The sequence below is a fragment of the Nyctereutes procyonoides genome, unplaced genomic scaffold (genome assembly GCF_905146905.1).
Source record: "Nyctereutes procyonoides isolate TBG_1078 unplaced genomic scaffold, NYPRO_anot_genome, whole genome shotgun sequence".
NCBI classification, from domain to species: Eukaryota; Metazoa; Chordata; class Mammalia; order Carnivora; family Canidae; genus Nyctereutes; species Nyctereutes procyonoides.
The window spans coordinates 69844007-69860410 of NW_026575049.1; the positions used below are offsets into that span (position 1 = coordinate 69844007).

The window sequence follows — 16404 nt, forward strand, 5'->3', positions numbered from 1 at the left end:
TCATGTTAGAAAAAATTAGAATAAGAATACTCAATTGTCTACATTCAGAATGTCTGAGAAAGCAATTTTGACTATTATAAAAGTTTATTTAACAAAAAAGTTCAATATGAAAATGCGGGTGACCTGATTTTTTTTTTTTTTTGATTTTTATATTGTAGTAAAACAGGTACTATGGACAGGGGACACGTGGAAGGAGTTTTCTTCTTCTGATGAACACGTCCATTGTTTATACTCGTTCCAAGGCTTCTAACATGATGATGCTATTTCCTCGTATTACCTAAAAAGAAAAAATTAGAACACAATTTGACAGACATTGATGAAAGAATTTCCACAAAATTTATGGTTTTTTAGTATTAAAGATCAGTTTGTGAGTTTTCCAATCCACAGGGACATTAAATCTTAACCATGACAAGAAGCCAGTAGCCCCCTTTTAATAAAATGTATACTTTTTAGACTTAAGACTAACAAGTACCCCTTTGAGGTGTAAAGTCTCCAATGACTCATTTCACTTTTTTTTTTTTTAAAGATTTTATTTATTTATTCATGAGACACAGAGAAAGGCGGAGACACAGGCAGAGGGAGAAGCAGGCTCCATGCAGGGAGCCCGATGCGGGACTCGACCCGGGGACCCCAGGATCAGGCCCTGGGCTGAAGGCGGTGCTAAGCCGCTGAGCCAACCGGGTGCCCTCATTTCACCTTCTAAAGTCAAGTAACATACCCATCTCTGCCCCAAGGGATCCATAAGTCAATGGGAAAAATACTTGGAACATCAGGTTAGTGGTGTAAGATCACTTAGGGAACAAACTAGGATGGAAGTTCTGTACAGTATGCTTTGCGAAGATGGCATTTTAGTTGGTTCTTAAAAATGGGGTAGAATTTTGACAGGAAGACCAAACTCAAAATTGAGATGATAAAGTAAAAGGGGATAAGGAAAGAATCTAATTTGAATGTAGTAGAAAATCATGACAGGAAGGAGGAAACAGTCTGTACCAGGCTCCAAGCACCATATTAATGTACTGGGAGAAATCATGAAACCAACAATAAACCGAAGTTTCACAGTTGAGGGAATAACCACTGTTCTGGCATTAAAAGAATGGGAGAGCTTAGGGGCAGGGAAAGAAATGATAAAGAAAAAGCTCTAGGACCACAGTGCCTCCCAGAGTAGTGAGGAAGGGTACTTACGAGCACAGGTGGAAAGGTTGGTAACCGAGCTCAAGATGGCAGAAAAATAAGTCAGACTAGAAGGCAAGGGACTGAACCTAAGGAGCCCCTGCAGACCGCAGGTCTTGCTGCAATCAGAGCAGGTCAAGGAGAGCTGGAAAGGTGAAATATTCGAAATGGAGGCATTCTGCTTACGATTCGAAGCAGAGTGAGCTATGCTTGCAGGCAGCTGGAGTAAAAAAACTGACAAAACCCCACTCTCCTTCTCCCCTCCATTCATTATATCATGTATACTGTTGTTGTCTTCCTCACACAACTGTCATTTCTAGGAGAGCGGGGCAATATTCCCAGTGCCGTACAGTGGGGCAGGCACACAGAGGGCTCAGGAAGCACCTGTTAAATGAACAAATGACCCCGATGTTTACTGCAGCTGACAGAGGGAAAGGGGGGGGCAGTGTCGTGGGGCCTGGCAGAGACGAACAGCAAGGAGTATGATGACGAGGCGGCCAAGGGCAGCACGAAGAGAATAAATAATGCCCTGAAAACAAGGATGGGGACTGAAGGAGCCTACAGACTTCTCTTTCTCTACATTAGGGACGGAAATGAAAAAAGCTAAAGGGCAGCCCGGGTGGCTCAGCAGTTTGGTGCTGCCTTCGGCCCAGGGCGTGATCCTGGGGACCCGGGATCAAGTCCTACATCGGGTTCCCAGGAGCCTGACTTCTCTCCCTCTCCCTGTGTCTCTGCCTCTTGCTATCATGAATAAATAAAATCTTTAAAAAGAAGAAAAAAAAAAAAAAGCTAAACAACAGGCTTACCTAGTTCTCAGGGTTTTAATTCCTGGCTTACTTGCAACAGATGGTTAACAACACGTCCCACTGACCAAAGCATGAAAAACTACTAGCCTTCTTTCCTATCTCTCCCTTACGTGTCCATTTCTACTCTTTCCCTAGAAGGAGAGTGTGGCAGGGAAGTTATTTCAGGAAACGAAGATTTTCAGATCCGAGGCCTTTTGGGGAATTATTAAAAAACAAAATATAATGGTGTCGCATTCATCATTTTCTAAAATACTAGGTGTTACATACTTCTTTGCCTTCTATCATCATACACGAAGTAAGGCTAGTGGGTGGATACCTCTGTTGTACATGAATCTTCCTCTTTTCTCACCATGTTTAGGCCTAATTCTCCAAATCAAACTGGAACTATCAGGTCCAGAATTCCATACTGTCCCTTTTGTGCTTCAGTGCTAGTACTGCTTGGGTTTTTAGTCTTTTTATTTTTAAAAAGATTTCATTAATTTATTTATGAGAGACACAGAGAGGGAGACAGAGACACAGGCAGAGGGAGAAGCAGGCTCCACGCAGGGAGCCCGACGTGGGACTCAATCCCAGGACCCGGGGGTCACACCCTGAGCTGAAGGCAGACCCCAACCCCTGAGCCACCCAGATACCCTGCTGTTACTCTTTTGACAGGGCACAGCTATCTAACACAGTACCTAAAATGGAGCAACAGACCACAAAGCTAATAAGAACTCCTGAACTATGCAGCATCTTCCTATAGAATTTTTACTATATTCTTAGGGGAACTCTGGGGTGGAGTGGAATGGCAAAAGAGTAAGAGGAAGAGTAAGGGGAGGCCACTGGCAGCTATGGGAATGCTTCAAAGAGGCTGAGACATCTATCATTAGGTAACTCTGCAGCTGACAGATCCTAATACAAATTCTCTCCCCCTCAGAACACGTTATTTAAAAAGATTTATTTTAGAGAGAGCACGCAGGTGAGAGGGGCAGAGGGAAAGGGGGTCTTACGCAGAGTCTGTGTTGAGCAAGGAACCACACACATGCTCCGTCTCACAACCCTGAGATCCCAACCTGAGCCGAAACAAGAGCGGGACATTGGACTGACTGCCACCCAGGCGCCCAGAACACACGCACTCTTAACGCCACTCACAGAAGAAGTCATTTCAATGGCCTCAATGGGTCACTGACTTGGACAAGGGTGTAACAAAGCCAGTGTGATGGTTTCCTTTGCCAAATAACTTGTGAAAACAAGACTGAAACCTATTTGTTTCTCCCAATCTCAGAGAAACCATTCTTGTATTTTCTTTAAAATGTCTATTTATTGGTGCATCTACATGGCTCAGCTGGTCAAGCGTCCTATTCTTGATTTTGGTTCAGGTTATGATCCCAGGGTCCTGAGATCGAGCTCTGTGGGAGCCCCATGCTGGGTATGTAGCCTGCTTAAGATTCACCCCCTCTCCCACTGCCCCATCCCTCTGTTCTCTCAAAAAGTCTTTTTATTAAGGATAATTGATATGTTACCAGTTTCATTTTCTTTAAATATTTATTAGAGAGAGAGAGAGCGTGTGCGAGAGCGTGAGCTCATGTGCGCAGGTGGACAGGCAGAGGGACGGAAGTAGAGTCCTTGCTCAGCTGGGCGGCTGAGGTGGGGCTTGATCTCTTGACCCTGAGATCATGACCTGAGCCAAATGCTTAACTGACTGAGCGACCTAGGCAGCCCCCCATTATTTCATTTTCAAAGTGTTAACTCAGCTGCAAGGACTACTGCCTACTAATACAAACTTTTTTTGGTCACACAACAAGCATCAGAGGTGGAAGAGCCAACCGCCTTACATAGTAAGAAGGTGCCCATAACCAATTTCTGTGTAAAAACCAAGCCCATTAAAATTTAGGGGGGAAATTTCAAGAAAAACCCATGATTTAGGATCAGTTGCTTCTCAGACAAAATTCCAAAAAGTGTCACGTAATTCTCTGAAGTTATCTTCTCAAATTAGAACTGACTTTTGGTTATCAAAGTCCTTCTTCAATCTTTAGCAAAGTCTGTTGATATATAAACTAAAAATCCAGTCTACCCTCTCTCACAATGAAAATTACTGAATTTGTAATAGGAAAGGCGAGAGAGAAATACTGGGGGTGGGGGGTAGGTGGGTATTTAGAAACCATTTTTAGAACAAACTAGCTGATACTGATTTACCTATAGTTTTTTCATTTTCAACAGAACTCAAGGAGAAAGGAAGGTCAATTTGCATAAAACTTGGGGGAGGGGAATCTCTTATCTAGGGATTGATTCCAAGATGTTTTTGCAGCCCAGGTCACTGATTTGCTTTTCAGATGAAAATGTGTTTGAAAGAAGCAATAACACACACTTTGGAAAGAGTAATTAAAAACTGTGAGGTAAAAAAAAAAAAATCAAGGCTAAGAATTAGGAACTCTTACCATCTTTTAGAGGTCTTTATGCTCAGTGATTTGCTAATGCCAAGTGGTCCTTTTTGATTTATGTTTCCCAAGAAACTTGAGATTTACTAACTTACTGGGCATATTGTCCTCCGGTGGTCAGAATGGGATCCAAAGCCTGCGTCTTGTTGATAAACATCAAAACCTTTCTCAGTAGTCATACCACCATGGTCTAATGAATGTAGAAATGTTTGCTCCTATAATTAACCCAGCATTTGCTTTTTTCTTATTTTCTTTCACATCAATGGCTACCCCTGCGATCATCCCTTGAAACTTTTACTTTGGCCACTTTTAAATTTGAGTGCGGAAAAACCAGAAAATCTGGGTTAATTATACACACAGCTAAAATCAAAAGGTATAAAGGTGGACTAGCAGATTTGCATCCCACATAGTTAGATGGGATCTGCATTTTAGTAAGATCTTCTGGGAACTCCTAAGCATGTTAAAATCGAGCATAATGAAGGACTGACTATGGACCTCTATTATAAAGCTCAAAAATACTTTCTACAGCTATTTCAGAGGATTCTGCATAAGATTCAGATCTAACCTACTGATAACTGGGATGCTACCAGAGTTGAACGGCTGCCATATTTTAAAGTAAAAGGGAGATGGAAAATCTATCTTGCTTATCTGCCCAATTTTTTTTTAAAGATTTTATTTATTTATTCATGAGAGACACACAGAGAGAGAAAGAGAGAGAGGCAGAGACACAGGCAGAGGGAGAAGCAGGCTCCATGCAGGGAGCCTGACATGGGACTCATCCCGGGTCTCCAGAATCATGCCCCCGGGCCGAAGGCGGCGCTAAACCGCTGAGCCACCCAGGCTGCCCAATCTGTCTAATTCCAATTTAAGAAAAGAATTTAATAGAAGAGAAATTAATCCTTATTTCAAAATATGAAATCTCTAAGAGAAACCTTCCATCCTTACTTACCACCATTCCAATATTGTTCTGTTGCCCGCTAGTTGCCATCTCCACACATTCATCTATCACAAGATTCATGAACGGATCGAACCCTCGCAATATTCCTTGGACATGTCTGCCACCATTTAATTTCACTATAAAAAGGGAAAAAGTAGTTTAATAAAACTGAGCATTAAGTATCAACTATTAAGAATCAGGTGGAATAAAACCCAGGTACTTGAGATATATAAGCCTCTATCCTTACTATATGCCAAGCAGTGGGCTAAACATTTCACATTTACTTCCATATTTAAACATAAAAACCCAAGTGGGGGGGATGGGGAGTAAAGAGTGCAGTGTTGTGATGAGCACCAGCTGTTGTATGGACGTGCTGAATCGCTATATTGTAAACCTGAAACTAATACAACACTGTACGTTAACTATTTTGGAATTAAAATTAGAAAAAAAGAAAGGGTAAAAACTAAAATAAACTTACAAAAATCCTGTCAAATAGAATTATTCTAACTTTTCACAAGGGAACTGAAGTATAGAGCTTCTTAAGAAACTGGTTCAAGGTTATACAGGTACTGTGGGCTAGGGCTGGATTCAAAGGGAAGGATGCTTGCTCTGAAGCCTGGGTCTTAACCCCTATATATTTCAGGTACTGTACAGGTCAGATTTTTAGCCTTGGTCAAAGTCCTGTGCTTTAAAAGATAAAAAAGGGTGATATACTTTTGAATATCACAAAAGAGGAAAATCCCATTAATTTTGTCTACGTGAGGGAAGGCTTATAGAAAATAATGAAAAGTCTACAGTATGTGTGCAATCTGTTACATATCAGAAATTAGGCAAATAAAATTGTCTGCATATAGTTTTTGATAAACCTGATTAATGGATGTGAATTAGAGGTTCTGTATGATTTAAATTCTTATGAAGTTGCTCCAAACGTTATATACTGCCAAGACACATGTAGAAAGCAACTAATTAAAAAACAAAAAACCCAAGAAACTTACATGATAATTTCTTGTCCATAAATCTGAAAAAGCAAAAGGGGGTACATATTACACGACTGATTTAAAAAAATTAAGTCTAAGTAAGCATAAAAGTAGGTACAATCAATATGATTTGCTAAAATTGCACAATAAAAATAATGAAACCTAATAAAAAACTTGTATGGTGGTAGAGGAGAGAATACGGTACCTCATTTAGCACTTGTACAATGTAATTTAGAAAGGGGCAAGATAATAAATAAAAATGGAATAGATTTAGAGTACATTAATGTACATCAAACTAAGTCTTTTTTTTTTTTTTTTAGTAATTTTTTTAAAGCTTTATTTATTTATTCAGAGAGAGCGAGAGGCAGAAAAACAGGCAGAGGGAGAAGCAGGCTCCATGCAGGAAGCCTAACATGGGACTTGATCCCGGGGTCTCCAGGATCACACCCCGTGCTGCAGGAGGCGCTAAACCGCTGTGCCATGGGGGCCGCCCCAAACTAAGTCTTTATGATGTGAATTACAAAAACATTCTTGTTCAAGACTGACCTAATTTCTGATTTTATTATTTTCTTAAAAACAAAGATTTGTTTATATATTTTGGTTAGTATCAAAACCAAAGTTGTGAGGAAATTAGAAGATAATCAAACCATATCCAATAGCTATTTTATTTTATATTTGAGACAATAAGGAGTGTTTTATTTTTTTTAATTTTTATTTATTTATGATAGTCACAGAGAGAGACAGAGACACAGGCAGAGGGAGAAGCAGGCTCCATGCACCGGGAGCCAGACGTGGGATTTGATCCTGGGTCTCCAGGATCGCGCCCTGGGCCAAAGGCAGGCACTAAACCGCTGTGCCACCCAGGGATCCCAGGAGTGTTGTTTTAATATAAGCATCATACTTAGGTGTTCAAGATATTCCTCAACACATAAATATTTTATAGCAAAATAAATATATATTTTGAAGCCTTAAAAAATCTGAATGGGGAAATCCCATCTCAGCAGTGTTATGGGAGCATGAAATCATGCAGTCAAACGAGTTTTTACCCCTTCCAGTTACAGGCTAGAAAATATGACATTTCATGCAATTTTTAAAGATTTGTTCAATGGCACCTGGGTGACTCAGTGACTCAAGTGTCTGCCTTTGGCTCAGGTCAAGATCCCAGGATCCTGGGATTGAGTCTCACAAAGGGCTCCCTGCTCAGTAGGGAGTCTGCTTCTCCCTCTACCCCTTCTCCCTGCTCATGTTCTCTCAAATAAATAAATAAAATCTTTAAAAAAATTTTGAGAGAGCACTTGCAAAAGTGGGGTAGGGGTAAAGAGAGAGACTATCAAGAAGACTCTTTGATGAGCGTGGAGACCCACAGGGGACTCCATCTCACCACCCATGAGATCATGATCTGAGCTGACACCAAGAGTTGGACACCTAACCAACCGAGCCATTCAAGCACCCCTGAAATTTCATGCAATTTTAATGTATGAGAGAATTCAAAGGTAAGTTAAGGCACAGGCCTGGGGCACCTGGGTGGCACCTCCTTTGAGCACCTGAGTTTCGGCTTAGGTCATGATCTTGGGTTGTGAGATGGAGCCTCAAGTAGGGCTCCATGCTCAGTGCAGAGTCTGCTTGTCCCTCTTCCTCTGTTCCTCCCCTCACATGCTCTCTAATAAACGAAACCTTAAAAAAAAAAACAAAACCCAAAATACATTGTAGAATATATAAAATATATTTTAGTAGGATATATATAAAAGACAGCAAATAGAACACATATGAACTCATTTAGCCCTAAGTGAGATTTTGTTATTATCAGTATTTTACAGATGAGGTCCAAGGGTCAGAAAGATCATCTAAAGTCACAGAGGAAGGAAGAAAGTTTGAGCAAATGCAAATGGTTCATTTTGGCTCTAGAATGGGACACTCCACACTAGCGTGTGTCATATTTGGCACTTGCATTTCAGATGGAAGAGCCTGAATGCCGTGCCAACAAGTCTACACTTTACTGTTCAGATAGTCATAAATTATTAAAGCAGAATCCAGTCATTGGCAAGACCACCGTGGCAGTGATTTTTAGGAAGTGGGATGGAGAATTTGGTTAGGTCTCAGTATCTCCACCCCGGCCTATTAACATCTGGGGCCAGGTAACTCTTTTGAGTGATGTCCAGTGCATTGTACAATGTTCAGTAGCGTCTCCAGCTTCTACTCACTAGCGGCCTGCCTGTAGAACCAGGCTCCCCACCCCACAGTTAAGAACCACTGAATTAAGCTAAACCAGGAGGAGGGTATAAAAGAGTAGAAGATATCTGTGAAGAAATAAAAGAGAAAAAAAATCGAAGGTCATTTTGGAAGACGGTCTCAAAGGAGTTCACGATACATGAAATCGAGAGATGAGAGAATTTTTTTTTTTAATTTATTTATGATAGTCACAGAGAGAGAGAGAGAGGCAGAGACACAGGCAGAGGGAGAAGCAGGTTCCATGCAGGGAGCCCAACGTGGGATTCGATCCCGGGTCTCCAGGACCGCGCCCTGGGCCAAAGGCAGGCGCCAAACCGCTGCGCCACCCAGGACTGCGCCACCCAGGGATCCCGAGAGAAATTATTATTAAAACCAGTTTCATCGGGATCCCTGGGTGGCGCAGAGGTTTAGCGCCTGCCTTTGGCCCAGGGCGCAATCCTGGAGTCCCGGGATCGAATCCCACGTCGGGCTCCAAGCGCAAGGAGCCTGCTTCTCCCTCTGCCTGTGTCTCTCTCTGTCTCTCTCTCTGTATCATAAATAAATAAAAATTAAAAAAAAAAAAACAAACCAGTTTCATCCTGTGAAATTCTCAAATATCTGTTAAGAAACAAAAGCCCCTGTTAAGAAATGAAAAGGGTAATCTAAGATTACAAGTAGAGGATGGTTCTTTTGCTAAAAATAATTAGCATCTCACCAGTTCCTGAAGAACCCAGAGAATACTTCTTTTTTTTTTTTTCCAGAGAATACTTCTAAGGTTTTGCCAAGTCGTCAATGAAGAGAGTTTTAGACAGAACTCCAAAATAAGTTGTATTTTTCTTAACGTCGGGCTCACGAAAAACACTTCAACAGACCCAGCTAAAATACACGGAGTTTTTGCACAAAAAAAATGGCTTTTTTTAAAGTTTATTTTATTTTTTTTTAAATTTTTATTTATGATAGTCATACAGAGAGAGAGAGAGAGAGAGAGAGAGAGAGAGAGAGAGAGAGAGGCAGAGACACAGGCAGAGGGAGAAGCAGGCTCCATGCACCGGGAGCCCGACGCGGGATTCGATCCCGGGTCTCCAGGATCGCGCCCTGGGCCAAAGGCAGGCGCCAAACCGCTGCACCACCCAGGGATCCCCCCAAAATGGCTTTGATACAAATATGCATTTCAATGTAAAACTAAACTATTTTTTTTTCTTTAAAAGATTCACTTGAGAGCGAGAACCAGAGATAGAGAGCGAGCGAGAGCAGGCGAGCAGTGGGGAGGGGCAGAGGAGGAGGAGACACAGCAAGCCAACTCCAGGCTGAGCCCAGGGCCCACGGGGGCTGATCTCACCAGCAGATCAGGATCTGGGATGAAACCAAGAGTCGGACCCTTTTAACCGACTGACCACCAAGGCGCCCCTAAAGGCAGCCGGGGGTGGGGGTGGGGGGTGGGGCTCAGCGGTTGAGCGGCTGCCTTTGGCTCAGGTCATGACCCCAAGGTTTTGGGATCCAGTCCCACATCGGGCTCCCTGCATGGAGCCCGCTTCTCCCTCTGCCTGTGTCTCTGCCTCTCTCTCTCGGTGTCTCTGATAAATAAATAATAAAAAAAAAAACTAAAAAAAAAAAAAAGCACCATTACTAAAGACGGCTTTTTCTTGCAGTCTGACTCCTCCACGAGGCTGGTAGGACGTGACCCACGCACAGGGCGAACGGCTGTTTCACAAAGCGACCCCCGGGTCCCGTTCTCCTGTTCTGCGCTACCACGTGCAGAAATCCTGGGATTGCGCGGCGGAGGCACCCGGGAGGCCCTGCACACGCTCGGCCCAGCGTCCCCGAACCCGGGCCCACGGAAGTAGGAACATCCGGTTTTGAGGGGATTTTTACTGGATGCAGGAAAAAAAAAACACTTTTCTTTGATTTAAAAAAAAAAATGAACGTTCCCCCACAGCGCTGTTAACAGATCACGTGACATCCAAGTCTTAACTTCTGCACAAGATTAAAAAAAATATTTTTTTAATTTTTATTTATTCATTTCTTTTTTTTAAGAGATTTTTAAAAAAATTTTTATTTATTCATGACAGTCACAGAGAGAGAGAGAGAGAGAGAAGAGAGAGAGAGAGAGAGAGAGAGAGAGGCAGAGACCTGGGCGGAGGGAGGCGCAGGCTCCACGCAGGGAGCCCGACGCGGGCCTCGAACCCGTGACCCCGGGTCACGCCCTGGGCCGCGGGCGGCGCTAACCCCGCTGGGCCCCCGGGCGCCCCGGAGGGAGACTCCGAGAACAGAGCTCAAGGAAACCGCCGCCCCGCCCCGTCCTCGCGCCCCGCGGAGCCGCTCTGCCGCCCCCCGAGCGGGGAGGGCTCGCCGGCCGGGGCCCCGGCGCACGGACGCCGCCACCCGCACGCGGCCCTCCCGCGTACTCACTTTTTCAGCTCGGGAGGGTGAGCCTTGCTCATGGCGCCGACTCGGCGAGCTCGCAGAGGCCTCCACACGGCTCCCTCACGCTCCCGCCGCTTGGCCCCAGCGTCACCGGCCCCAGCCGCCAATCAAACGCCGGCAGAAGTCACATTCCCTCCCGCGATACTTCGAGGGCGCCCCCGGACTTGCCGAACGCCCGCGAGTTTCCGGTTGCGTTGCCAGCGATTGGTCTCCATGGGGCTACATGGGGTGGGACTTCCGGTCGTCTCCTCAATTCCTTTTCCTGATTGGTGAAACTGACGTAAGGGCTGGGTCTCTAAGTCGTCGGCGCAGCTGGCGGATCCCTCGCTTTGCGACCTGCGCGGGTTAGCGTCCTCGCACGCGCCCAGTGCGCACGCGCTCGGGAGGGCTGGGCTCTGGTCCTGCCAAGGTCGATCAGCCTGCGGTGCACCCGCATCGGGCGCTCTGCTCCTCCCTCTGCCTGTGTCTCTCGTTAATAATTAAAATCTTAAAAAAAAAAAAAAAGTCTTAGGCCTCGGTGATTCTGAGTAGAGGATGATTTCCCAAAATTCAGTTTCTCCCTAATGTCCAGGAATGGCTCTATTTAAATACGAATAAAAGACTGAGCCTCATTCTCCTAGCACTCAAAATCCTACAGGTGGCATTTGCCCAACTTCCCACCTCGGGCTGCTTACAAGCAGCTACGGTCCCGAAATGGATGGTTTATCCTTCCTACCGTTTGTCTTTTACATTAATGGACTCCGAGTCCCAGGGCCTTAGCTTGTCCTGTTTTCCCCCATTTACAATGAACCAGTCCCGCGTCTGAATCACAGCGAGTTTTTACTCTTCACGACGTCTTCAGACACTTATTTTTACACATTGCAAAGAGAAGCATCCTAAGAAAGTTATAGATTCACTGCTCGCATACGAGAGACGCCGTAGTGGAGGAAAAAACTAAACCTTATTTATTTTTTAAAACTGAACCACTAGGAAAATAGATCACAGCCTTGAGACACCAAACGCAGGCTATATCATCATTTCAAGTAGTAAGTTGGTAAAAAGACAGTAAGGTCTTTATCAAAATGAAAAGGTGCTAGAGCTGGGGCAGGAACACGGCTTGCTGCAAAGGTCCTGGGGCAAGGGTGGCATTTGGTAATGGGGTGGGGGGTTGCCCCTCTTCTGTTTTAAAGGGATCACAGCCCACCCTTGAGTTGCCTACTTTTTCTCCTTTGACCTTCCTGTCACCAAGTGATTGTCTGAATAGGACTCTGTTATTTTGGGGGCAAAATAAGCAATACTGAGTTTAGGTTTTCATCCCATTCTGTTCCATAAAAACCAGGTTTTTCCAAAGCCAGTACTTAATAACTCTCTTAATTAAGAAGACAAGAGCTCCTCCTTCAGTGTTCATTCCTGGATGCTGGTTAATGATGCAGTCAAAAACCCCTTTCCCTTCAAAAAGGAAAGTGTCACTGTGAGATTGTCCTGTCGCTCTGCTGCAGATAGCCTCGGGGCCCATCATGGGAGCTGGCAGAGAGGGAAGATCTGCTTCCCATACCCAATGGAAACATCACCTGTCATGTTTTTGCAGGGTCTCTCTCCTAGCTGAAAGATGGGGTGTGTATTTCAAGAAATGCACACCCACATCTTGATGGCCAGAAACAGATAACCCCAAGAACTGTTCAAAGTTCTTACCTCTCCCAACTCCATATCTTAAATCCATTTCATGCCCTTCTATATAAAAAAACAAGCAAAACCAAGACCCAGAAACCTTTTTTTTCCCCCCTTCTAGATTAGTGACCTTGTGGATTTTGTTTGACAGCTTATGGATACGATTTGGTGATCCTTCTGGTAAACAGGAGGTTGGCAACAAACAGAAACACCTCTGCGCAAACCACCAGATTCCAGGCAGGTTACAGGAACCTGCCAGCCTGTTGGTACCTGTGTAGTAAGAAGAATCTGGTACTTTGCAGGGCTCTGGCTTAGTACAAGGGAGATCCCTACTGCCAGGACAAGCACATGAAATTTAGGCTAACAAAAACTCTCCTGTGCCATCTCTGACCCAAATTTTAGCACCAGTTTTTTCCACTTCACTTTCTAGGATTGAAAGGTAAAGAAACCAGTGTCCAGAGGCAAGTGACACAAGCCTCAAATTTGCTGCCAACCTTAATTTCTTCATAAACGTCACTTAAAAGACCAAAAGTCTTGTTTCTTTTTAAATAGATTCCCGCTGTCAGTTCCGATGGCCAACTGCAAAGACTTCTATTTCCCAATGGACAAGAGAGACTCCTTCATCTTCTTGGTCATGGTTGGGATGAGGTGCATGTGGTCATCCACACACTTGGTCACACAACTCTCCAGCTGCCTCTTCACCTGAAGCTCTTTACTTCCTGCATCTATTGAATCTTTGGCTTTGTCATTGCAATGCATGGTGCACCGGGCCAGGCGGTCCTGCGGCAAGAAGGAAGAGGGTAGAGAAGGCTGAAAGGTTGGTCTCCATTTACCAACTGCTTACCATGTGTTAGGCCCTATGCTACCTATTTCAGCTTGACATATAGAATCTTGATTGAAATTGAGAGTGGTACCAGGAGGGTCCAGACAAAGCATTACAAGAAAGCAAATGAATGATTTTTTTTCTTAAAAGATTTTATTTGAGAGAGAGAGTACAAGGGGGGAGAAGAGAAAGAAGCAGGCTCTCCACGAGCAGGGAGCCCGACACGGGGCTCGATTCCAGGATACTGGGATCATCATGACCTGAGCTGAGGGCAGATGCTTAACCGACTGAGCCACCAGGTGCCCTAAATGACAGAATAAATTATCTAGAAGCCCCTCCCAGGAAGTGGGAAGTAACTAGAGGCTACTGCTGGTCAGCTATAGTTAAGAGCTAAAAACATTTTGATTCTTTAATATCTGTCTTCGCTACAGAAAAACACTCAGCAGATATTTATTATCTACTATGTGTCAGGTACTCTTCTAAGGCTGGGGAATATATCAATGAGTAAAACAGATAAAGTTCTTGCCCTCATAGAACTTACATTCCCAGTGAAGGAAGACAGACTAAGTGCAGATGCTGAAGAAGCAGTTGGATATTTGAATCGGGAGATCACGAGTGAATCTGGTCTAGAGATATGAACGAATGTAGTTGTCGTCGGCATACAGATGATATTTATAGATGTTTATAGCTATGAGACTGGAGAATTAGACGGAAAAGAGAAAAGGTCTAAGGACAGCCCTGGGCACTCCAATGCTCGCTGATTAGAGGGGGAAACCAGGAAAGGAGGCCAAGAAAGGGTGGCCAAGGAGAGAGGTGGGAAACCAGGGAGTGAGGTGTCTCAGTGCACAACTGAACAAACTGTTTCAAGGAGGAGAGTGAGCACTACCTCAGTGTTGCAAATGGGTTGAATAAGGTGAAGGATGAGAAATGACCACTGGATTTAGCTCCACGGAGGAGAGTGGCCAGAGCAATTCTGACAGTGTGGAAGAGTAAGTCTAATTGGAAGACTAAGTGAACAGAAGGAGAAAGTCATACAGCCGTTCGAGAATCCAAATGTCAAAGACCCTCCCTATTAGCTGTCAAAGTGAACACAAGCCTCTGCGGGCTCAGGATCTTGGATAAGTTACTCCTTCATAGCATCAGTAATTTTGAAGAATTCTGACTCTCAGGTCATGAAAAACTGGCTCAGAAGTGGGCTGTGCTTTCTGCAGTCATAGAAAGGGAATAATGTGAAGTTGTGGCTACACTTTTCTTAAGAGAGAGATACAGTGGATACTTTCTGGCCTTAGTGGCCCCAGAGGGGCTTGTGAAGAAGGCATCAATGAGTCAGTGATCCTAATGCTTCCAATAAATGACTGCTCTTTAGTGACCGAGGGGCTGCCCTCTGGGTACAGCAAGTAGGGGAGGCCTCGTGTGGGTAAGTCTACAACATGATGGCAGGATATTGCTCTAATCTGCACCTCATGACTAGCCTACTCCACTTCCCTGGGGATTTTACTAGTTTAAGAATGAATTAATACATGTTTTAGAAAGCTTTATAAATAGTGTACATACTGTATTTCATGTCTGTGGGTGAAAAAGGCTCTGGATCATCAACTCCTTTTCACACCGTTTTTTCTATGGGAAATACTTTTGGCATTCCACCTCCAGGAGTTTTCCCCAAACGTCAAACCCTGGGGAAGACTGGTTGTCCACAGGACTGTCACCAAGACATTAAAGCCAAGGGTTTTGAACAAATGCTTGTCATCTCCTGCAAAAGAACATCAAGGACTGGGGTCCTCTGCCTGGGATATTCCTCACCTGGAACTTCTCCAGCTCACTGGTCACCAGGGCCTGGGCTTGAGCCAGAGGCGCATGGCAGCGTTCAATGCACTGGTGCACCTGCTGCATGGACGCCTGGCTGTCCTCACAGCAGCTGGCGCTGCACCGGAACATGAGGCCCTGGGGAGGGAGGGCAGAGGCAGAGGCAGAGGCAGAGGTCAGGTGGGGAAGCCTCCGCGGCGGGGGGGAGCGGGGAGTGCATCGCGGGAGCGTCCATGCTCAGCGCCCTCCTAACAGGCAGCAGGAGCCTAAGCCCACCCACGGGAAGTCACCCTGGAAGCCCCAGCGGGATGCCTCGCGGCCTTGCGGGGCCCGTCGGCGCCTGCTGCACGGAAGGCTGGGGGCGCCGCGGGTGGAGCCACACTCAGAGCCAGGGGCCTGTGGCCCGGGGTCAGAGGGCAGCAAGCTCGTCCTGTAGTTTCCAGCAGGGGGCACCGACCCACGAACCGGAGTCCAGCGGTGCCACGGAAGCGCCGCACCCCGGGGAGGGCCCGCAGGACACCCGCGGCCGCGCCCTCCCGGGCCTCGGGCTGCTCACCTGCGGCTCGGACCCGGGGCTGCCCTGGGGCGCGGCCGTGCGCGGGGCGGAGCGCGGGGCTTCCAGGGGCTTCCAGGGGCGCCCGCCCTGCCCCCGCCCTGCGCCCGCCCGCTACCTGCATCTTCCTGATGTTCTCCCTCTCCAGACTCTTCACCATGGAGTCCACCGCCTCCTGCACCCGCAGCTGCTGCAGCTCCGCCATGGCGACCCCGCGCTGCAGCCCTCGGCGCCGGCGCCCACATGGGCCCCGCTCGGCCCGCCCCTCGCCGCCCCGCCGCCCCGCCGCCCTCCCGCTGCGCGCCGCCCCCTGCCGCCCGAGAGGAGGAACTGCACGCCGGGCTCCGCGCTCCCGGCCCCGCCCCGCGGCTCGCCGCGCCAGCCCCTCCTCCCCGCCCGGCCCCGCCCCCGCCCCCGCCCCCGCCTCCCCGCCGGGCCCCGCTCCCTCCCTCTCCTGGCCCCGCCCTCTCCCGGCCTGGCCCCGCCCCTCGCCCGACCCCCGCCCCTCCTCCCACATGGCCCCCGCCCTCTCCCGGCCTGGCCGCGCCCCTCCTCCCCGCCGGGGCCCATTCCCTCCCCCTTCCGGCCCCGCCCTCCCGCCCAGGCCCCGCCCCTCGCCCAGGCCCCGCCCCCTCGCCC

General features: G+C 46.6%; 2 protein-coding genes across 4 annotated transcripts; both read right to left on the reverse strand.

Annotated features, from left to right (window-relative positions):
- Window positions 1–50: 50 nt before the first annotated feature.
- Window positions 51–11069, reverse strand: SNRPG (small nuclear ribonucleoprotein polypeptide G). 3 transcript variants are annotated; one of them, XM_055328091.1, is made up of 4 exons: window positions 10925–11069; window positions 6326–6348; window positions 5343–5467; window positions 51–277 (listed from the first exon to the last, which is right to left on the reverse strand). In XM_055328091.1, exons 1-4 carry the CDS (start codon window positions 10954–10956, stop codon window positions 227–229), a joined length of 231 nt encoding a protein of 76 aa, XP_055184066.1. In that variant the 5' UTR covers window positions 10957–11069; the 3' UTR covers window positions 51–226. The 3 variants fall into 3 exon arrangements, with proteins under 3 accessions (XP_055184066.1, XP_055184065.1, XP_055184067.1); XM_055328090.1 differs by having other exon boundaries at window positions 6326–6381; window positions 10925–11041; XM_055328092.1 differs by lacking the exon at window positions 6326–6348 and having other exon boundaries at window positions 10925–10943.
- A 791-nt stretch (window positions 11070–11860) lies between these two features.
- Window positions 11861–16023, reverse strand: FAM136A (family with sequence similarity 136 member A). Its single transcript, XM_055328088.1, has 3 exons — window positions 15884–16023; window positions 15210–15350; window positions 11861–13366 (listed from the first exon to the last, which is right to left on the reverse strand). Exons 1-3 carry the CDS (start codon window positions 15968–15970, stop codon window positions 13178–13180), a joined length of 417 nt encoding a protein of 138 aa, XP_055184063.1. The 5' UTR covers window positions 15971–16023; the 3' UTR covers window positions 11861–13177.
- Between the last annotated feature and the right edge of the window lie 381 nt (window positions 16024–16404).